We start from the raw sequence: 22,919 nt of genomic DNA on the forward strand, positions 1-22,919 counted from the left end.
GCTTGGTGAACATATCAGCGGCATTCTCATCAGTATGTACCTTCTGAAACACACCTCTCCAGATGCAACCAACTCTCTGATCTTGTGGAACCTTACATCAATATGTTTTAGTTCTAGCACGATCACCTGATTCTTAGCCAAGTGAATAGCACTTTGATTATCACAAAGCAACTGACTCCACCTTGTTGAACACCAACTCCTTCACTAAACCAGTAAGCCATAAGCTTCTTTTGCAGCTTCAGCCGCTGCCATGTACTCAGCTTCAGTTGTAGATAGAGCCACAATAGATTGAACAGACTTCCAACAAATAGGCCCTCCACCAAGAGTAAAGACATACCATGTCGTAGATCTTCTATTATCCAAGTCACCTGCATAGTCTGAATCCACATATCCTACAACCAAAGGATTATCCCGCTGACTCCAAAAACAATTCCATGTCCCACAGTACCCTTTAAGTACCAAAAGATCCACTTGACTGCTTCCCAATGTAGCTTACCAGGTTTACATGTACTTACAAACTTGACTAACAGCATGAGCTAAATCAGGACGAGTACATACCATCGCATACATCAAGCAGCCAACAACATTAGAATATGGAACCTTTGCCATATCTTCGCTTCCTTATCTGTCTTGGGGCACTGTTCTGATGAGAGCTTAAAGTGATTCGCCAATGGAGTGCTAACTGGTTTTGCGCTGCTCATCGCAAACCTTTCTAGCATTTTCTCAACATACCCCGTTTGAGATAGCCGCAGTTTCCTGAGTCTCTATCCCTGCAAATTTCCATTCCAAGAATTTCTTTGCAGCACCTAAATCTTTCATATCAAATTCCTGACTCAATAAATTTTTTCAAACCGATAACATCATCCTGTTCTTCGCAGCAATCAACATATCATCAACATACAGTAATAGAAAAATAAAGAACCATCATCAGGCTCTTAACATAGACCAACAATCATACTCACATCGGTTGTAGCCAATCTTGATCATATAGGAGTCAACCGTTTATACCACTGTCTCGGAGACTGTTTCAACCCGTACAAAGATTTCTTCTCAATCTGCAAACTAAATGCTCGTTTCCAGGTTGAGTGAAACCTTCAGGTTGCCGCATGTAGATCTGCTCCTCTAAATCACCATGCAAAAAAGCATTTTAACATCCATCTGCTCTAAATGCAAATCCCAACTAGCCACCAATGCAAGTACTGCTCGGATTGAAGTGTGCCTGACCACAGGAGAAAAGATTTCATCATAATCAACTCCTTTCTGCTGTGAAAAACCCTTCGCTACCAAACGAGCCTTGAACTTCTCCCCCTCTTTTTCTGTTACTACTGGTTCTTCTTATACACCCATTTGCAACCAATCGGCTTCTTACCCTCAGGAAGGGGAACTAACTCCCATGTGCGATTGTGATTCAAAGACTCCATCTCCTCAACCATGGCTGCCATCCACTTGTCGTTTTCCTGACTAGTAACGGCATCATGAAAAGTAATCGGATCATCACTGCTAACAATAAGTGCAAAAGATACCAAGTCTTCAAAACCCAATCTGTTCGGAGGCTTTATATTCGTCCGTCTCACCCTGTCTCTGGCGAGACTATAATCCTGCAAATCATCTGTAGTGGAACCACCAGAAGTCGGTTGAGAAGTTTCTGGTTTTCTCAACTGGAAACTGCTCGAAATCCACCACTGTCGTGTCTTGCTTCTGCTGCAACATGGATTGTTCATCAAAAACGACATCTCTACTAATCACAACTTTCTTCGCAACTGGATCCCAGAACTTGAATCCTTTGACACCTTTCTTGTAACCAGAAAAATGCACTCCTTCGATTTTGCATCAAGTTTGGATCTCTCATCAGCAGGTACATGCACATAAGCAGGACAACCAAAAATCCGTAAGTTATCAAAACTAACATCATGACCAGTCCATACCTCTTCTGCAACTTTCCCAGCCAGCGATGCCCTTGGCGATCTGTTGATAAGGTAACATGCCGTGTTAACAGCCTCAGCCCAGAAGTGTTTGGGAAGCCCCGCATTCAACCGCAAACATCTGGCTCTTTCATTCAACGACCTGTTCATTCGTTCCGTAACACCATTCGTTGTGGTGTCTTGCGCACTGTAAATGCCTCTGAATCCCATGCTCCTTACAGAATTGTAGGAACTGTGAATCTGTGTACTCCGTACCATTGTCAGACCGCAAAACACTTGATTTTTCGTCCTGTTTGGTTTTCTACCTCAGCTTTCCACAGCTTGAACTTCTCAAAAACTTCAGATTTCTGTTTCAAAAAATACACCCAAACTTTCCGTGAAAAATCATCATAAAAGTAACATAGTACCTAGATCCACCCAAAGACGATGTCGTGGAAGGCCCCCATACATCAGAATGCACATAATCAAGAATCCCTTTAGTTGTGTGCTTCGCAGTATTGAAACGGACTTTAGTCTGTTTACCAAGAACACAATACTTGCAAAAGTCGAGCTTACAGCTTTTGACACCATGCAACAAGTTTCTCTTGTGTAATTCTGCCATACCACGTTCACTAAGATGAGCAAGGCGCATATGCCACAATTTTGTCGTATCATCACAGGACTCAACAGAGTGAACTCCACCTGCAACGGTACTCCCTAACAATCTGTAGATATTCCCTGCAGTCATCTTGCCTTTCATCACAGTCAATGCTCCTTTAACAATCCGAATGGTTTCCCTATCCTCGTCAGCCTTAGGGATAAAACCATTCTTGTGCAAAGTGCCCAAGGAAATCAAATTCTTCTTCAAGTCTGGGATATGTCGAACACCACTCAACGTCCGAACGGAGCCATCGTGCATCTTAATTCTGACATCACCAATACCAACAATATTGCAACATCGATCATCACCCAAATAAACCGAATCAGAATTAACCGGCCTGTATATCGAAAACCATTCCCTATTTGGCGTGATGTGATAAGAACATCCAGAATCAAGAATCCAAGCATCCGTCAATTGTGTCGTTGAAATAGAAAGCATATCACCCTCACTGCAATCAGAAGTATCATCCTCGACCACGTTCACAGACTTGGATGAGCCATCACGCTTCTCATCGGTCTGCTTTTTCAACTTCGAACAGTCTCGCTTCATATGTCCCGCCTCCTTGCACTTGTAACAGTGAATCGTCTTCTTATCCCTGGATTTGGATCTGGAATTCCGCTTCCCGGACCCTGTCTTCTCTTACTTCCGTCCACGATCTCGATTACCCTTGACATATAAGCTATCGGCTTGAGAGCTTTCCCCTGCATTCTGCTTCCGCTGGTTGTGAGCCAACAAGGCTGCAGCAATCTCCTCAACGTTGATAGTCTCTTTCCCATATGTAAGAGTAGTCACCATGTGTTCGTAAGAGGAAGGCAACGAACACAACAGAATCATCGCTCTGTCTTCATCCTCAATTTTCACATCAAGCCGAGCCAGATCAGAAACGATTTGATTGAAGACATTCACGTGTTGCGCCAAATCGTGATCGTCCTGCATCTTCAGCCCATACAACCGCTGCTTCAGATACAGTTTTGTCGTTAAGGATTTGGACATAAACTGACTTTCCAACTTCCTCCAAATTTCGTCTGGATACGATAGATGCATGACGTGATACATGACCTCGTCCGCCAAGCATAATCGTATGGTTCCTGCCGCTCGCTGCTACAATTCTTCCCAATCTTCCTCATCCATCGACGCCGGCTTTGTAGGTCGCAAAGCCTTCAAGATCCCTTGCTGCGCCAATAGATCCTTCACCCTCGTTTGCCATAATCCGAAGTTACCCTGACCATCGAATTTCGCGACTTCGAATTTTGCTCCTGACATCTGATACCAATTGTTGACGAAAACGGGTAAAGAAAACGAAAGAACACGAGAATTTTACGAGGTTCGGCAATGTGCTTACGTCCTCGGTGCCTAGGCGGCGCTAGAAGTTTTATTCAATGATATTTTAGGTCTAGGTTACATCTCTATTTATAATAGAAAACCCTGGTACATAATTACAAAATTAACCTTGTACCGTACCGCGGGGGCTGCGCCCCCGCACCCCCAACCCACATAATTCGTAACCCCACAACGAGACTTTTTATGAGCCATACATAACACTTATCCTAAAAAATTGATTAAATAATTGCTCTTATATGTTAACCAAACGTGTAAAATGAGTACTATGGTAACAATTGAACAAAATTGTTATATGATATAAATTTATTTATTTTTTATTAAGATATAAATTTATTTAAATGGTGATGTATCACTTTAAAATATGACGAGATATATTAACAGGGTTTGGTTTAAATGGTAAGTAGTTTGATCTTGCTTAAGCAAGATTTCAAGTTCAAGTCTTTGTGTATGCAGAAAATTTCTGCTAGGAAACTCACCCACTAAAATTAGATGTGTGAATTGAATTGTCGATCTTTTATATTTTAATTTTTAATATGTCGAGTTTTATGACATGTTTGTATGTTTTATAGTATTTTTTTTGTCATTTGCAACGATTTTAATCTTTTCTATTGGTCATTTGATCATTCCTTTTGTTTAGTTTTCTCATCGTTGGATTTGACATCGTCTCTACTGATAAAGATGATATTTATCTATTATCATCGTGATCTTTCCTGCTTTTGACCATCAGATTGAATTAAGATACGTGATTTGTGTTCGGAGATAGTACGACGCTCGACTCCGATTTATGAATACCGACAGTCTTTCAATAGTTTTATCCTCCGCTGTGTTTCATCTGCCGATGCAATCAAATTTGTTTATATCGATCTTTTGTTCTAGCTCTTGGATGGGTTTTCAACATTTTCATTATATGGTCATTGTAGGATCTCAAGTAACTAGTTTCTTGTATAATGATTACAGAAAAATGCCCTAATCATGTGTTTACTTTTCGAACGTAGAGATGGACTCGTGTGTTAAGCTGGGGGATTAAAATTCAATATATGATATAGTTTATTAGTGTTATATAAAAAGGAATATTCCATTCATTTTCCATACTACATTAAAAAAAACATGTCTTTCTCTATCGGTGTGTTTTTAGGCTTAATGGTAAAATTGATCTTCTAAATTATATATTTTTGGCTTTTGGCTTAAGTATCATTTTTGTCCTTGTATTAGACTTAATTTATCATTTTCGTCCATATCGTATTTTCATATTAATTTAACCCTTAAACTTATTTAATTGTATCATTCTATACCCTACCTGAACTTAAAACCCTAAAATATATATTGAAGTCAAGATTTAAGATTTAAGGGTTATGGGTTTATGTTTTAAGGTTCGGAGGTTTACAATTTAGGGATAGGGTATAAAATGATACAATTGATAAACTTCGAGGGCTAAATTTATGCGAAAATACGATATGGGCGAAAATGATAAATTAAATCTATTACAGGGATAAAAGTTACCCTTTTGCCTATATTTTTTCTATTTAATTTTCGTTAGAAGGGATAGAACTATAATTTTCTTGGTTTATCAAAAAAATAACCAATAAAATATAAAACATTACACAATTTCTAAAAAATATATTCTAAAAAATAACTTTAAAAAAATACCTGAAAAAGCAATTTTCAGATCTTGACCATGGTACACAAATTGAGAGAAAAAAAGAGTAAATTACGCATTTAGTATTTAAACTATTAGTTTTGGTTCGTTTTAATACTTAAACTTTCAATTTTTAAAAAAATTATACATAACGTTTAGTTTTTGTTTTATTTTAGTACTCATCTTTAAAAACTTAACGTGTTTAGTACCTAAACTATCAATATTAGTTTGTTTTAGTACCTAAACTTTAAAAAAATAAAACTTGACGTTAAAATTTGAACATGGGTACTAAAATGAAATAAAACAAAACTCTAGGTGTGATTTTTAAAAAAATGAAAGCTTAAGGACTAATATTAATAGTTTAGGTACTAAGTATGTAATTTACCCAAAAATAAGATGACTATGCTTCATTTGATCGTCCCACCTTAATCCGTGTTCACCCCGCGTGTGCATGAATCTTGCCAGTTGCCACCTCCACTAGCATTAGGTTCTGGCACACATTTTAGGTGAAATTCTTCCATTAATATTTATTTTATATATAAATAACGGTAAAGCACACAAATTGTCCCTTGATTATAGGAAATTGCTTTCTTGAGCTCTTCGACTATTAAAAGTTACAAAATGATCCCCTGATTAGAGGATGTTGCTTTGTTAAGTCTCTAGACTATCAAAAGTTGCAAAATGACCACTTCGCTATTCATTATGTTTCATATTTGTTTTTTTTCGTTAAAAAATTAACCGCAGTCTACGCTGGATGGTAGTCCATTGTCTTAAATATGATAGTCGTTTGAGATTACGGGATCAAATTTTCTCATATGTCAGACATTATATTAACATTCAGCTTAGATTGTCGTCAATTTTTAACAGAAAATGATGAATTTAGAACATAATGAATAGCCAGATGATTATTTTATAAAGTTTAATAATCAAGGACTCGACAAAACAACATCATATATTCGAGAGATCATTTTATAACTTTTTATAGTCAATGAACTCAACAAATCGATACCCTATAGTCGAGAGATCATTGTATACTTTGCCCTATAAATTATGAATTTAACTTATATACTCTAATTTAATATTTTAAGATTTAATTCTTATATAAATAATAACTACTAAATTTTAAATTCAAATTTTGTTATTAATTTATATATTATGACTAAATTTATTTATATCTTTTAACTTGATAATTTAACTTTTTATATTTTAATTATATTATTTTAATCATAAATACAATTTATATTTTTAGAAGTATAAAAATAAAAATTACTAAATGAAAATATAAAATTAAATTTATAATTTACACATAATATAAAAAATAATGACAAATTTAACCTATATTTTAATCATCAAAGGTCATTTCACATTAATACAGCATGCAATACTCATTCATTCGTTCATAGGAGAAATGGACTATTTTAGGCATGAATATCACTTGATTTTTATATATATTACGACCATACAATTACATAAATTTTTAATTTCATTATTGTCATCAATAAACCTTAATACATAAGATTATTATTATTCTCTTTATTTCATTAAATTTACTATATTTTAATTTTTATTTGTCAGTTTTAATTATAAAATTTAAGTAATTAAGTATCTACAATAATTAAATTTAATATTTTGAATTAAAAAGGCTTAAAAATAAAACAAGTTCTCAAATTATAACGTTTTTCATGAACATGTGCCTAAACTATTTTTTGAATAATTTCAGTGTCTAACGTTACAAACGTTACAACTTTAGGTGTCCGGACCGTAAACGACGTTAATTTTTTTCATTAAGTGACACGTGTAATAATATGGTAATTTCGAAATTTATTTTTAAAAACATTAAAACATTATTATTTAATTTAAAAAATCCTTATTTCTCTTAAATTATAAAAAAAATCCCTAAAATCCTCAAATCTTAACCTTAACTTGCCGCCGTCGCCCTTTCCGGCCATGATCATCATTGTCGACATAGTCCTTGTCATCTTCCTAGTTATATGTCATTGTAGTTGTTGTCGATTGGTCATCGGAATCACGTGGAATCGTGATTTTCATTATTGGGTCCACAAGGTATAAAATGTCGATTCTCCATAGATTGGTCGTGATTTCATAGGGATTTTGGTCATCAGGGGGAGGTGAGGTCGGGTGGAGCTTCGTCAATGGCAAAGGGCGGTAGTCTGGGTTTAGGGGTTGATGAAGGTTTTCAAAGTTTTAGGGTTATTTCAAAATTTATGTTTTTCTTTCAAAAAAATATAGTTTTAATTTTTTTTTAAATTTTATATACATTTTTTAAATTACCAGATTGTGACACGTATCACTTAACGAAAAAACTTAATGTAGTTGACGGCCCGAACACCTAAAGTGGTAATGTTTGTATCATTAGACACTGAAAATTATTCAAAAAATAACTTAGTCACTTATTTTATATTTAAGCCTTAAAGGAATACTAACGGTGACATTTTATTAAAATAAAGAGTTAATTGCATCATATGCCTCTAAACTATACTCTCATTTTAAATTGATCCTTAAACTTTTAAATATTCTAATTTCATCCCCTAAATTATGACTTTCATTCTAAATTAGTTATTAAACTTTTAAACATTTCAATTACATCCATAACTATGACTCTCATTCTAAATTGGTCCACAAACTTCTAAATTTTCTAATTTTATCCCCAAATTCATCCAAATATGTAATTAGTTTCAACCATAGTTTAACCTAAATTTTATTTTTTTAAACATATAATAATATAACTTGGCTAACGATTTTATTAACAATTAATGTGATTAGTATACGCATATAGTTTGGGATGAAATTGGAATATTAAAAAAGTTTAGGGACTAATTTAGAATGAAGGTTATAATTTGAGGATGGAATTGAAATATTCAAAGTTTGAAGACTAATTTAGAATAATAGTCATAGGTCAAGGATAAAATTAAAATATTTAGAAGTTTAGGAACCAATTAAAAATAACAATCATAACTTGAAGACAAATTAACTCTGAAATAAAGGGAATATTAAGTAAAAAAGATAATTTTTAAGTTGAAAACAGCGTTGTTAATTATTTTAATTTTTCAGTTATAGATGGTTGAAAAAGAAAAGTATTGAATGATAAATGTAGGGTCAATGTTTGGTAATAAATGGTGTCACAATCACACATTAAAGGAACGCCAGGTCTGCCTTCCTTAGTCCCAACCTTTTTTTTAAAAGGGTAAATTACACTGTGCCACACTGAACTATACTCTATCTCCTATTTTCTTCACCCAACTTTCAATTTGATCACTGAACTTTACAATTGAATCATTTTGCTTACTCGACCGTTTTCTCTCTAACAGCTAACGATGTGAACTTTTTTTAATTATTGTTTAATATAAAATAATTAAAAATAAAATAAAAATAGAAGGTGGTCGGATGCCACTGTATACCACTGTCGACCTCTGTAGATGGTGGTCGTTTGGTCCTAAAATAGGATAGGTTGCTTCGCCTCGACACCTTGAGTCCGAATCCGACCTCATGCTCTGAAGTCCACGAATTTGAGATTGAAAGTGAGGAAAATGAAACGTTTCAATATAAATTCACTGGTTTTTGGACATTTTTCGGTGAAACAACCACAAGATTCAGATTCAGGGGTTGAGACGAACCGACCCATGAAATTTGAGACCGAACGACCAACATCTACTGTGGTCGACGGTGGCCAGAATAAAAATAATATGGTGGCCGAAAAAGAGAAAATGAAGAAGAGAAGAAAAAAGGGTAAATTACACCATGAGTCATTGAACTTTTATTTTTCTCACCAAAAAGACGTTGTTTTGGAGTATATTTGAGTTTTTCAAAACGACGTCGATTTGATGCATATGCCACATCAGAATGCCGTTAAGTAGTTAATGGCAGAGTGAGCAAAATGATTTAATTTGTAAAGTTTAGTTAGCAACATGATCAAATTGAAAGTTGGGCGAAGAAAATAGGAAAGAGAGTAAAGTTAAGTTAGGAAAGATATAATTTATCTTTTTTATAATTTAGTCCCACCCATTTCGATTAGTCCAAAATGCCCCATTTCCTTTTGGTTCTTAACTGAAAAAACCTTCCTTAGTAGTTAAGTCTGATCAAACCTATTTATACCCATCACCTTGTCCAAATCCAAAAATCAAACCGCTCTTCTTCTTCGTCTTCTTCGTCTTCTTCGTTTTCTCAGATTAATGGCCTCTCCCCGTGAAATTGAGGTCACCATCTACTCCGCCAAAGACCTCAAAAACGTGAACTGGCGGCACGGCCCCATCAGGCCCTACGCCGTCCTGTGGGTGGACCCCAAATACAAGTGTTCCTCCAAGGTCGACGAGGAGGGCGACACCTCTCCGTTCTGGGACGAGACTCTGCTCATCCCCCTCCCTCCTGCTCCCATCAACGACGACACCGCTCTATTCGTCGACGTCGTCCACGGCGGCTCCGAGGAGGACACCAAGCCTCTCATAGGCTCCGCTAAGATCAAGCTCCGGGAAGTCCTCGACAACGTCGGATTCGGTGTAAGCCTCGAGAAAACGCTCAAGCTGAAGCGTCCCTCCGGGAGGCCCCATGGAAAGGCCGACGTTAGGGTCTTAATCAGAGAGCCACGTTATCACGTTCCCGATCCTTACCGGGCACCTCCCTACGGGGTCCCACCACCGGCTTCAAGAGACTATCTGGCAGCCCCGCCGGCTTATGGCTACTCTTACCAGTACGCTCAGCCTCCCCCGCCGCAGAATCCTTACTACGCGGCCCCGGCTTCTGGGCAATACAGTTATAACGCTCAGCCGGCGTACGGTGAGGGGAGTGGGGGGGGCTACTACGGGTACGGGCAGGAGGAGAAGAAGAAGAGTAAGTTTGGGGGGATGGGGACTGGATTGGCTGTGGGTGCGGTTGCAGGGGCTTTGGGTGGACTGGCATTAGCGGAGGGTGTGGATGCGTTGGAGGATCATTTCGAAGACGAAGTGGCGGAGAAGGTTGAAGATGATATTGGATACGACGACGGCGGTGATGATTTCTAATCGTTGATGTCGACTGAATAATGCTTCCGGGAATATGGGATTATATTTATATTCCAATATCAATATTAAAAAGCATAAATTTGTCCGAAAATAATATCTTTCTTTTTTTAAGTCTTAAAAAAAAGTAAGAGTTTAAATTATAGTGATTATCTCTAATAAATATTTAAATTATATTTTAAATGATTTTGATATTTAATGTTATAAATATTATCACGATTGATGTTTAGACCGTCAAAAGTGTTAATTTCTCTATTAAGTGACAATGTTACAATCTGATAATTTAAAAAATTATTTAAAATTAAAAAGTTAAAATTATATATTTAAAAAACACATGCAAATTTTTTGAAATAACCTCAAAAGTTTGAAATTTTTTATTTTAACACTTAAACTCACTTCGACCTTTGCTGTTTATCTTCTTCAAAACTCCATCCGACATCACCTCCTCTCGTTGAACAAAACCCCAATGAAATTGTGACATATCAACGACGAATCGATGTTTTATACCCGTAAACTCTATGATGAAAATCGCAATCCTATTTGATTTTAACGGTTAATCAGCGACAACTACGATGAGATATGACTAGGAGGATGATAATGACTACGTCGATAATAGTGGCCATGGCCTGAAAGGACGACGACGTCGGGTTAAGGTTAAGATTTTAGGTTTATTTTATAATTTAAGAGAAATATTTTTAATATTTAAAAAAATAGATTTCAAAATCATCAAATTGTGACAATGTTACTTAACAGAAGAAATTAATATTATTAACGTCTGAGCACCTAAAATGATAACTTTTGTAACATTAGACACCAAAAGTATTCAAAAATAATTTAAACATATATTCGTGAAAATCGTTATTGTTTGTAAACTTATTTTATAAGTAAGCATTTTTTTAACTGCATTTAATGCTTATTCAAAACACTTTCTATTGAGAAACAACAACAATAAAACTTTATTCTCATATGCAATAGGGTAAGCAAAAGCTTTCTTTAAAAGTAAAGTTCGGAGCTCACTTTAGGTATGGCATAAAGCCCAAAGCTTAAGCTTCTTCTGGTCACTTTAAGTAGGGCTAAGCGTCCGTCCAATTAAAGTGGAGATTTTAAATTAGTTTAATTGATAAATTTTATTTTATTATTTCAACTTCTTTTATTTTTAGAAGCGTGTTCGGGTAGGTTCAGTCGAAAGCAATTAGACATAGCAAACTTGATCCGAACTCAATTATTTGAATTTATTTACATGACTCAATATCTAATATTAACTCGAATATGATGATCAAATTTGATTTGAAACCTGAACATACTCGACCCGAACTATTCCCGGTCCAGAATTTAGTTGACCCAATATGGATCTATATCCAATTTGACCCAAATCGAAAACAATCCGAACTGAAATTAACCAAAATTGAAAGCAACCCGACCCAAAAATAATTCGAACCAAAACTACTCAAACTGAATTTAACCTGAACCGAAAAGTAGCTTGAACTGGATTTAACCCGATCCGAAATTAATCTGAATCTAAAACAATCTCAACCGAAAATCTATATATACTTGATTACACTTATAACAAAATTAAGTCTAAAGGATAAGATTAACAAACAAGATAACATATTTTTACAATAATATATTAATAATTCTATATATACTTGATTAGACTCATAATCAATTCAATCCGAATTTACCTGATCCAAAGATTAACCCAAAAAATAATACGCGTCACTCATTAGATTTTTTTAACGGCGGTTACGGCTTGAGTACCTAAAGTGATAACGTTTGTAACGTTAGACACCTAGACGAATTGAAAAAAAATTGACACATATTTAGGAAAACGGTATAGTTTAGACACTTGTTTTATAATTAATTTTTAAAAATAGATTTTAGTTAAGTTTTATTTAAAAAATAAAATTAAAACCTAAATAATATGGTTAAATTCTAACTTCAATTTCATAGTGAAAATAAGTTTATGTTTGAAATTTAATCATACATGTACGAACTAAGTGACTTCAATAGTTAAGAGACTTGTTGATATCTCATGAGATCTCGTGTTCGAACACTGCATAAACTGAATATATCAATATATATATCAAATAATTGAGAGTCTTTGAATAGATATTATCTCAACAAAAATAAGACTACTAAAAGACTATTGACAAACATCAAATCAGAATCGAGCCAAGTGAATAAACTATTCACGAACGCGAATCGCATACCCAAATTCAATCCGATGGTCCAAAGCAGGAAAAATTAACACGATAACAAATAAGTGTCAATTTGATCGGTCGTGAAGATGTTAAATCCAACCCTGAGAAAATTATAAACTAAAACAACTATAGGGGAATAACAATGATAGGAATTATTGAAACATGATAATGGTTAGTTTTTCAGATGAGATGTTTTCTAGGAACCGGTCATAATTATACGATCGAAAAGACTGGTTCATACATCAGTTTCGTAGGCATTGAAAGTATGTACCTTTGGGCGTACACACAATGATAGAATTATTGAAAATAATAATGGTTAGTTTTTCAGATGAGATGTTTCCTAGGAACGGTCATAATTATACGATCGAAAAGACTGGTTCATACATCAGTTTCGTAGGCATTTAAAGTATTTACAAGGTTCGATTTTATGTTAGAGGGATCAACTTAAAATTCTTCTAAATTTTAGATGAGATAAAATTAGAGACAAAAATTTTAGGGGAGACTATCGTTTCCAATCGTCCCTTTGATTCATTCATGATTTAATTGGATATGTTTTCATAATTACTCAATTTTTTACTAGTTTAATTTTTTTATTAAGCTAAGGTGATTATAAAGTAGAATATATTATAAATATTCTCAATCATTTGACAATAAACGTTCAATCATCTATGTTGCAGTTGCTGGTTCTCGAACCAAGAACTTCTAGGAATAACAATTATTCCTTTAATCATTTATGTAATTTGGTTCGTGCTACTTCTAATTTTTTTTAAAAAAAAGGCATATGGGGTTCTTGTACTCTTGAAAAAAAACCAATATGACCCTCGTATTATTTTTCTCTCAACGTGGTCCTCCAATTCAGAAAATAAACTCAATGTAACACTTTAACCAATATTTTTTCGGCGTTGATCGTTATAATATTGATGTGACATTTCACGGTGCTGACGTGACAATCAACTATACTGACATAGGAGTCCAAGGTAACAGATTAATATGGCGGATGACATGACAGATTGGTAACTCAAACGAGACACATTGATTGATATGTCAGCACCATTAACCACCATGTCAGCACTGTAAAATGATACGTCAGTATTGTATCAATAAATAACAAAAACGTTGGTCAAATGAGCCATCGAATTTTTTAAAAGTATAAATACACATCATACCCTTTTGTCAAAAAAATTAGTCACGGTTAACTTGTATCATGTTAAGGAAACAGAAATAGAAATAGAGGTACAAATTTTGAGGTGGCGTTATCGTTGGCATTTATTTTAGCCATAATATCACGAAAGTGAGCTAACACATTTTTACCCAACTACTGCATCTAAAGCCGAACAGGCGGTTCGGCCAGCACATTAATGGACCTCAACTGCTTTCATCGTTCCTCATTAATGAAACCCTCCAACTACATCAAAGGTGTGTTTATAAGTATCTTCACAGTCTAACCTCTTCCTTCTACCTACAAAAAAGAAAAGAAAAGAAAATGGCAGCTGAAGCAGGGAAGAAGGAAGAAGAGATCATGTCGAAGGTGAAAATCACCACCAAAACCCACGTGAAGCCCGGGAAGATGATAGGGAGAAAAGAATGTCAACTGGTCACCTTTGATCTCCCATATCTGGCATTCTATTACAACCAGAAGCTGCTGTTTTACAAGTGTGGGGAGCTGGAAGAGAAGGTGGATAAACTCCGGGACGGGCTGAGGGTGGTTTTGGAGGAGTTTTATCAGCTGGGAGGAAAGCTTGGAAAAGATGAAGATGGGGTTTTCAGGGTGGACTACGACGACGATATGGACGGCGTCGAGGTGCTGGAAGCCGTCGCCGAAGGGATCGCCGTCGATGAGCTCGCTGCCGATGAAGGCACGAGCTCTCTCAAGGACTTGATACCCTACAATCGTGTCCCCAACTTGGAGGGCTTACACAGGCCTCTATTGTCTGTGCAGGTAAATATGTTACATTTAAACTTCTTGTTGGTTCATTAACTTGATACTGCTAGATCCTACATGCACATCAGAATTTGGCCTGCAATTTTCTTCGGATTGACTAATGAGTACTACACGTAATTAGCTCATTAATCATCACTTAACACTCCTACTAGTTTTATTTTAGTACTATTAAAAATTTAACGTTAAATTTAAAAAAAAAAATTAAAATTTTAAGTATTAAAACAGATCAAAACTAATAGTTCATGCACTAAAGATATTAAAATTTTAATGATTAAAATAAAATAAAAACTAAATTAAACATTAAATACGATTTTATCGAGTTAAAATTTAAATAATAAAACATACCAAAATTAATAATGTAAGTAAATAAATATAATAATTGAAGGTAGACCCTCATAAAAGGACTAACCGGTAGGTCTAATGCCGTGTGGTTTTTCATCCACCCAAAATTTATTTAATACTTTAGGAGTATTTTATTTTCATCATATAAAATTAAAGATAAAGTATATAAATAGTCAATGATTATATGGTGTTGTTTTGTTGAGTTATATAATTATTAAAAAGTTATAAAATAATAATTCGATTACTTGTATATTATAAACTCGTCCCTTTCTGTTAAAACATTGACAACCATTTAAGTTGGACGTTAACTTCGGATTGAAATATAATAAAATTATATTTTGATGATATTTATGGGTATCGTCGTTGCTTTCAAGAATTGACTCGACGACATAATTAGGGATGAACATGGGTTAGGCCATGTCAAGTTTTTAGTCAATCCGACCTAGCCCAAAAATATATACCATCTGCTCGAAACCCGACCGATCCTAGTTTAGGAGTGACGTCACCGATCCGGGTTTTTGAGGTAAAACTCGAATCTGATCCGAACTAAATAAATTTATAAAAATATTATTTTTATTTTAAAAAATAGAGATCTAATTGAAAAAATAATATATAGAAGATTATTATTGTAATTATCCCTAAATATATAAGATAAATTTACATTATTTTTCATGTCAGATCGGGTATTTTTCATCATAAATCCAAACCCAACTCGAATAAATTTTCTATAAAGTTCGATCCGGTTCGATCTAAACTTGATTTTTTAAACAAAAAATTGGATCCGATCAGGTCATAACTCGTCGGATTTGGATCATGTGCCCATCCCTAAACATAATATAATCAAAAATTTATTTTGTAATATTTAATAGTAGAAGATTCGATATAATTTGGGATATTTATATACTTTATCTTAACATTAGATAATTATAATCAAAATATTTTAAAAATACTATTTATCATTTGATTTAACCTTGAAAGGTTGTTCTATTTTTGTTCGGTTGTGCTCATAATTTCTTGTTATTGTCCAAACTCCGATAGTTAACGAAGTTGAAAGATGGATTGGCAATCGGGTGTGCGTTCAACCACGCCATCCTCGACGGAACCTCGACATGGCATTTCATGAGCACCTGGGCTCAAATCTGCAGCGGCTCCAACACGGTTGCCGTCCCACCGTTCCTCGACCGGACCAAAACCCGAAACACCCGTGTGAAACTCGATCTCTCGCTCCCTCCCAATCCACTCGCCACCGCCAACGGCGATGCCCGCCAGCTCAGGGAGAAACTCTTCCGGTTCCCCGAAGCCGCCATCGACAAGATCAAGTCCAAAGCTAACTCCAACCCACCGACCCCAGGCTCCAAACCATTCTCCACTTTCCAGTCTCTAGCCGTCCACATTTGGCAACATGTGACCCGAGCACGTAACCTTAAACCCGAAGACTACACGGTTTTCACAGTCTTCGCCGATTGTCGGAAAAGGGTTGACCCACCCATGCCGGAGAGTTACTTCGGCAACCTCATACAAGCCATCTTCACCGTCACAGCAGCCGGGTTACTCCTGGCCAACCCGATGGAATTCGGTGCATCGGTCATACAGAAAGCCATCGAAGCGCACGATGCCAAGGCCATCGAGGAACGTAACAAGGAGTGGGAAGCGGCTCCGAAGATCTTCGAGTTCAAAGACGCCGGCGTCAACTGCGTAGTGGTCGGCAGCTCGCCGAGGTTCAAGGTTTACGATGTGGACTTCGGGTGGGGAAAACCAGAAGGCGTGAGGAGCGGATCCAACAACAGGTTCGATGGGATGGTTTATTTGTATCAGGGGAAGAGCGGCGGGAGGAGCATTGATGTGGAGATCACCTTGGAAGCTGCTGCCATGGAGCAGCTGGAGAAAGATGACGACTTTCTCATGGAAGTCTAGCCTTTTTTTCCTTCTTCTTTAGCACGGATTGAGAGACAAATAAGGGTGCCATTTTCACATTTATTTTGATCATATCAAAAGCTTGGTCCATTAATGAGAATGAACTGATCTCCATGAATGTGAAAATCATTTACACCCTTCAATAATATCCGTGTGAAGACACAGTCGCTTTTGTTAGTGTGAGGTAAGGAGCTTAAGTTTGGATTGATTTGTGTCCTTAAACGACTTAATAGTTGATTTTAAGGTGAAATATCTACTGATTCAATTATTATTTTAGTTTCGTTTTCATCCTCGAATATTTGTTTTTCAAATAATTACCAACATTATGTTTTAGTTTCATTTTAATTTTCCATTGACTATTGATGATGATGTGATATTATCTTGAGTAAAGTATACAAATAGTTCATCGACTATATAATATTATTTTGCCGAGTCTCCCGACTATCAAAAGTTACAAAATGATCTCCAACTATAGGGTGTTGCTTTATTGAGTCCTTCGACTATTAAAAGTTACAAAATGATCATCTGACTATTCATTAAATTCCAAATTTGTGTTTTTCCGTAAGAAAAATCGACGACAGTCTGAGCTGCATGTTAATATGTTGTTTGACATATGATAAAATCTGATTTCGAAATCTCAAACGACTATCATATCTAAGACAACAGACTAACATCCAACACAGATTGTTGTTAATTTTTTTAACGAAAAAATATGAGTTTGAAACATAATGAATAGTTTGCTGACTTTTGCAACATTGAATAGTTGAGGGACTCATCAAAGTAACATCCTATAGTTGATGATCATTTTATAACTTTAATAATCGAGTGACTCAATAAATTAATATCCTATAACGGAGGGACCATTTGTGTAGTTACCCTATTATCTTACACTGAAACGACAATATCACCATTAATTTTTGAATGACATGTAAAAAAATAAAATCATTATATAACATTAAAAATTATTTTAAAAATAATAATTAAGTGACCAAAACATAACTCAAGTGATAATTAGATAATTAAATAGTTTACCCTTAATCATAACTTTGGATACAAGCTGGTTGGGATTTTTTCATTTAACAATGTTGCTGAAATGATTTAAAAGATTCAGGACAACATAAACATGTTATTTCCAAAATGGTACCAAAAAAGTTGACTTCAATGTTCATTACTTTTCAAGTTATAGTACCAAAAAAGTTGTCAAACCAATGAAAACATGATCAAATTATGTTGTACAATTACCCTAGCCGACTACGTACAGACAAAATCATTTGCAAAGAACTAATAATATACAGTCACTTAATCAAAATTTAGAAGAATCGTCAAGGAACAAAACGTGGTGTTCGCAGTACCTTCCTCTGAGGCTTCTGTAAGATAACTCGATCTTTCTATCCCCGTTACTGTGGTTTCATGTCTCGCTGTCGGGTTTCCGAGATGGAGGCATCGCACCAGCCATGGTTTCCTTGGGAGTAGCTGTTGACGACTTTGATACAAATAACATCACAGTGACAAAGAGAGGCAATGGACAGAAATTAGACAGAAAGATTAAAAAAAAACTGACCATCTTGATTTGGGGATCCTGGTTCTGTTTCTCCAGGAGAGGCGGTCTGGCCCTGCTGTTTCGAAGCTGAAGCTTTTAGCTGCTCCTCTGTGATCTTTAAGTACTCTTCACTAGTATACGCCTCGTTTACTGATTGTGTGACACCTGCAGTAAGGTGACGAATCGCATGCTTCTTTATATAACTTTGACATATACAAAGGTAATCGACCACTACGTCATAAACAGGAGTGAACACTAGTCTATATGGTAGGATTTACTGCATGTTTCAGGGTAAGAGATCCGGAAATAATGTATGAAGGATTGGAAACCATAAGACAAATTCAAGACATTAATAGCCTTGAATATAAGAATATGAAGCACTTACTCGGGTCAGCCTCGCTACCAGTTTCCTCGGCGCTGGTAACTGGTGAAGGGGTTGGAGGAGATTTACTTATATAGGGGCTGTTTCTATTCGGCGTGTTCTGTGTCGAACTTGGCATTTCGTCAAGACCAATCTCCCGTTCAAGGGTGCTCTTGAATTCCCTCGAGACTTCCTTCACAGAATATAAAATGGGAAGAATTTCAGAAGGGCAAAGCTATTGCATGGTAAAGATATAAGTAAAACCAAAGGGTTCAGCCCTTACCTGAAGTTCTTTAATTGTGGGTTGGAATGCTCGCAAAGTCTTTCCCAGATTCCTAGCAACCTGCAGTTTAATAGGCCATTTGAGATGTTGAAAGGATTTAACTTGAACAGAATATTATCCTAACTATACAAGGTTCTGTTTGATAGTTTGGTTATAATATTTAATAACTTGTTCTTGATTCCTCCAAAAATTTCTAAAAGGAATACATGGATAGTAAAAAAAAAAAACTGATAGTCAACAAAAAATGAATAAGTAGCTCGAATGTGACAACCGAAACATAATTATCTCATATAAAAGGAAAGTCGCAAAATTTGTAAACAAAAGGGCTGTCTATTTTTTATAACTTTTTACTTTTAATTATAAAAAATAAGTAGCAAAAGTAACAATAAAAATGCAGACTAAACAGCTACTGGCCACATCGTGCTAAACTCCGAGAATAATCATTTACAAAAGGCATCACAATACATAAGCATATATTCAACCCTTAGATTTGAACGACTTGAAGTCCAATGGATGAAATGTGACATACATCATACGATTACCAATTCTTATCACAATACATAAGTCTATATAATTCAATCCTCAGATTTGAACAACTCGAAGTCCAATGGATGAAATGTGACATACATCATACGATTACCAAATACCAATTCTTATCACAATACATAAGTCTATATAATTCAATCCTCAGATTTGAACAACTCGAAGTCCAATGGATGAAATGTGACATACAGCATATGATTACCAATTCTTATCACGATACGCAAGTAAATGTTCAACTCTTGTAAAGTCCCCACAAGTCAACTGAGATGCTTTTAGATATATCGAGCCATTTAGTAAAATTTCAAAGAGGGATCTCAAGTAAAGACTAAAGATCAGAATCACTAAAGACACCCGCATGCTCGTCGGGAAGGCATGAGCCGGACCTAACTCAGAAAGTATAACGGAACTTAGAGTTTGAAATAGGTTAACACAATGGTGTTTTCCTTGCCAGATAATGGGGAAGTCATTGGAGTAATGTAGTCAACAAAGATCGCCAACGGAATGCATTAGCTTAGATGAAAATGTTTTCACATAAGGGGCAAAAAGCCATTATCTTGTCAAAGAAGCACCAGATTAACTATGATAAAAGCAGCAGGCAGTAAATTTCTGTGTGTCGACAGAACAAAATACGATTTCATCTCAACAAAAAGGATTCACCAACTATCTTTTTATAAATATACCAATCACCCTTTAGAAAATTCTAACCATCTAATACTATATCTTTACCATCACTCACTGATTGTTGATTAACCAACTGGGGATTATTCATTACTTGAAGCATTGAATGGAGATTAATATTTGAAACTAGCTGCCATAAGGCCTATGTTTCCAAAGCTTATCACTTACCATAATCCAATACCCGCATGAAATTACAAAAATGGAACTGTATAAACACATAAATCTATATGAAGGGCACAAAAAGTAAGGAAAATCATCAAATATTACAAATCAAAAAAGGAGCAAGTGATGTAAAATGAGCATACCTCAGCCAAACCCTTGGGACCAAATACCAACAAAGCAACCACCCCAATAACCAGAGCCTCAGGAGCTCCAACCCCAAACAAAGATGCATGGACCACCTTTCCTTTACTTCTTCCCCTTCTTTCTGAAACACCCCCATTTCATTGGGAAAAAAGAAGATTTGAGGATCAAATAGAAAGAAGTTTAGAGAAAAAGCGTAGAGCTGAAAAGAGAAGATACCCAATTTAAGAGATTTTGGTGAGATTGAAATGCCCAGATGCTTTAGACCAGTCCATTGAGAGAAAATGGAAGGACCCAATTGAGGAAACCACGTGGAGAAACGGAAAGGCGAGGCTTTTCGATGTGAAAGCAAAGGAGACAAGCAGCAATTCGCCGACTTGGAGGTAGCAAAAGATGTGCATAAGGATGTTGAAAGTGAGATGGAGGACGCCATGGCCATGGACATGGAGATGAAAGAGGGTAACTCTACTTCTGAACTTAGATTTTTGGAAGCAAGGACATGGAGGGGGACCAAAAAGGTTATCTGGAATAGGGAGCTTACTTGATCCAAGCCAGATTCTAGCTAGTGGACCCTTAGTGGCTTGGCGGGTCGAGACCTCCGGCACTTTATGTTTGAGTTAACCCAAATACATGGGCTTGTTCGCAATGTTTACACCATGTACGGATAGATTGTTATAAAGCAAAGGAAATTATAGTTTTTTAAAACAAACTACACAAATGATCCCTTAATTATAGGGTATTATTTTATTAAGTCATTCGATTATTAAAAGTTATGAAATGATCTTTAGACTATTGAGTGTTGCTTTATCGAGTCCATTGACTATAAAAGTTACAAAATTGTCACTTGACTATTCATTATGTTTCAAACTCGTCATTTTCCATTAAAAAATTGGCGACATACTGAGTTGTACATTAACTTCATGACTAAGATATAATAAATTATTATCTCATAATCTCAAACAACTATCATATCTCAGTTAGCATATTAATGTCCAACTCAGATGGCCGATAATTTTTAACATAAAGATACGTGTTTGGAACATAATGAATAGTCAAGTGACTATTTTATAACTTTTAATAGTCGAGGGACTCAACAAAACAACCTCTATAGCCGAGGTACCATTTTGTAACTTTAAATTGTCAAGAGACTTAACAAAACAAGATCTTATAGTCAAAAGATCATTTGTGTACTTTACTCTTTTTAATTTTTTCCCATGGTTTCTTAAGAGTTTGATGCTCCTAAAACCTATTTATCCCCCCGCTCTTCTTTTTGTTGTTCTTAGAATACTGATGCAAGACATATTTTAAAGCACGCACGTAAACAACACTAGAAAAAGCCCTAGAAAACAAATATATTTGAAATTCCATAGCAATCATCTATCAAACCTAATAGAAATGAATCTTAAATTCATAAATACTAACTAGTATATTATCACTCAAACGAGGTGGTTTGTGCCGAGCACAATATAGACTCGATCAAGGACAAATCGAGAAGGTGTAGGTGGGCAGTCGTCTCTAAAAATTTCAAATTCTTATATATTTTAAATATTTTATTTGTATTTTCTATTGAAAATTTGTTTTCTTTCCCTAACATGAAATCACGTATTCATATGGAAGATACCAAGTAGACAGTGATTTGAAATTAGAGCATTTTAACTAACGATTTTCATTCATAGAGAGGTCTTTTTGCCTTAAAATAAACATTAAAAGCTAAAATACTAAAAAAAAGAATAAGAGTCAAAATCAATATTTCATCAAACGTTAAGGATTGTTGTTCATTTTATTGAAGATGCCTACTCTGAAATTTTATTTATGCTCACCCTATACGATTTTTTTGTTATTAATACATATGTGTCCACCCTAAAATATATTTCTGAATCTACCACTGATCTCTGATGCTCGAATTTAAGACCTCTAAGAATAATACTAGTATATTATCACTCAAGTGAGGTGGTTTGTGCCGAGCACAATATAGATTCAATTAGGGATAAATCGAGAAGGTGTAGCTGGGAACCTCCCCTGTAGTATATTATCACTCGATAAACATGTATTTGTATATATACTTTTGGATCCCAAAACTTTTGCGCAGCTTTAAAACCGAGTAAAAAGGATCCATGAAATTCATGTTTTCTTTTTCTCAGAAATAGAAGTGCTTACCGGGAGGAGAAGGATTGATGGAAAAGTTTGAGCTAGTGATGGAAAATTCCGAAGGGATCGCATGATCCAATGATTGAAATGAATCAACCGAAGATGATAACAAT

The 22,919-nt window shown here is 35.4% G+C and overlaps 3 protein-coding genes across 6 annotated transcripts; 2 read left to right on the forward strand and 1 right to left on the reverse strand.

Annotated features, from left to right (window-relative positions):
• Window positions 1-9,729: 9,729 nt before the first annotated feature.
• On the forward strand, window positions 9,730-10,554 carry LOC120210738 (protein SRC2-like). The gene has a single exon (XM_039209434.1). It carries the CDS (start codon window positions 9,730-9,732, stop codon window positions 10,552-10,554), a length of 825 nt encoding a protein of 274 aa, XP_039065365.1.
• Window positions 10,555-14,200: 3,646 nt separating this feature from the next.
• On the forward strand, window positions 14,201-17,126 carry LOC120210647 (BAHD acyltransferase DCR-like). The gene is made up of 2 exons (XM_039209344.1): window positions 14,201-14,691; window positions 16,075-17,126. Exons 1-2 carry the CDS (start codon window positions 14,236-14,238, stop codon window positions 16,948-16,950), a joined length of 1,332 nt encoding a protein of 443 aa, XP_039065275.1. The 5' UTR covers window positions 14,201-14,235; the 3' UTR covers window positions 16,951-17,126.
• A 1,021-nt stretch (window positions 17,127-18,147) lies between these two features.
• Window positions 18,148-21,152, reverse strand: LOC120210650 (sec-independent protein translocase protein TATB, chloroplastic-like). 4 transcript variants are annotated; one of them, XM_039209348.1, is made up of 6 exons: window positions 20,878-21,152; window positions 20,661-20,782; window positions 19,135-19,194; window positions 18,876-19,044; window positions 18,512-18,745; window positions 18,148-18,426 (listed from the first exon to the last, which is right to left on the reverse strand). In XM_039209348.1, exons 1-6 carry the CDS (start codon window positions 21,101-21,103, stop codon window positions 18,359-18,361), a joined length of 879 nt encoding a protein of 292 aa, XP_039065279.1. In that variant the 5' UTR covers window positions 21,104-21,152; the 3' UTR covers window positions 18,148-18,358. The 4 variants fall into 4 exon arrangements, with proteins under 4 accessions (XP_039065279.1, XP_039065277.1, XP_039065280.1 ...); XM_039209346.1 differs by having other exon boundaries at window positions 18,148-18,423; window positions 20,878-21,151; XM_039209349.1 differs by having other exon boundaries at window positions 18,148-18,423; window positions 18,512-18,655; window positions 20,878-21,149.
• Between the last annotated feature and the right edge of the window lie 1,767 nt (window positions 21,153-22,919).

This window comes from Hibiscus syriacus, unplaced genomic scaffold, assembly GCF_006381635.1.
Source record: "Hibiscus syriacus cultivar Baekdansim isolate YM2019G1 unplaced genomic scaffold, ASM638163v2 tig00109926_pilon, whole genome shotgun sequence".
NCBI classification, from domain to species: Eukaryota; Viridiplantae; Streptophyta; class Magnoliopsida; order Malvales; family Malvaceae; genus Hibiscus; species Hibiscus syriacus.

Coding starts and splice junctions, on each gene's coding strand:
- LOC120210738 (XM_039209434.1), top strand. CDS start 9,730: ATGGCCTCTCCCCGTGAAATTGAGGTCACCATCTACTCCGCCAAAGAC.
- LOC120210647 (XM_039209344.1), top strand. CDS start 14,236: ATGGCAGCTGAAGCAGGGAAGAAGGAAGAAGAGATCATGTCGAAGGTG. Junction 14,692..16,074: donor GGCCTCTATTGTCTGTGCAG/GTAAATATGTTA, acceptor AAACTCCGATAG/TTAACGAAGTTGAAAGATGG.
- LOC120210650 (XM_039209348.1), bottom strand. CDS start 21,103: ATGTCCATGGCCATGGCGTCCTCCATCTCACTTTCAACATCCTTATGC. Junction 19,045..19,134: donor CCACAATTAAAGAACTTCAG/GTAAGGGCTGAA, acceptor TATTCTGTGAAG/GAAGTCTCGAGGGAATTCAA. Junction 18,746..18,875: donor TGGTAGCGAGGCTGACCCGA/GTAAGTGCTTCA, acceptor CATATAGACTAG/TGTTCACTCCTGTTTATGAC.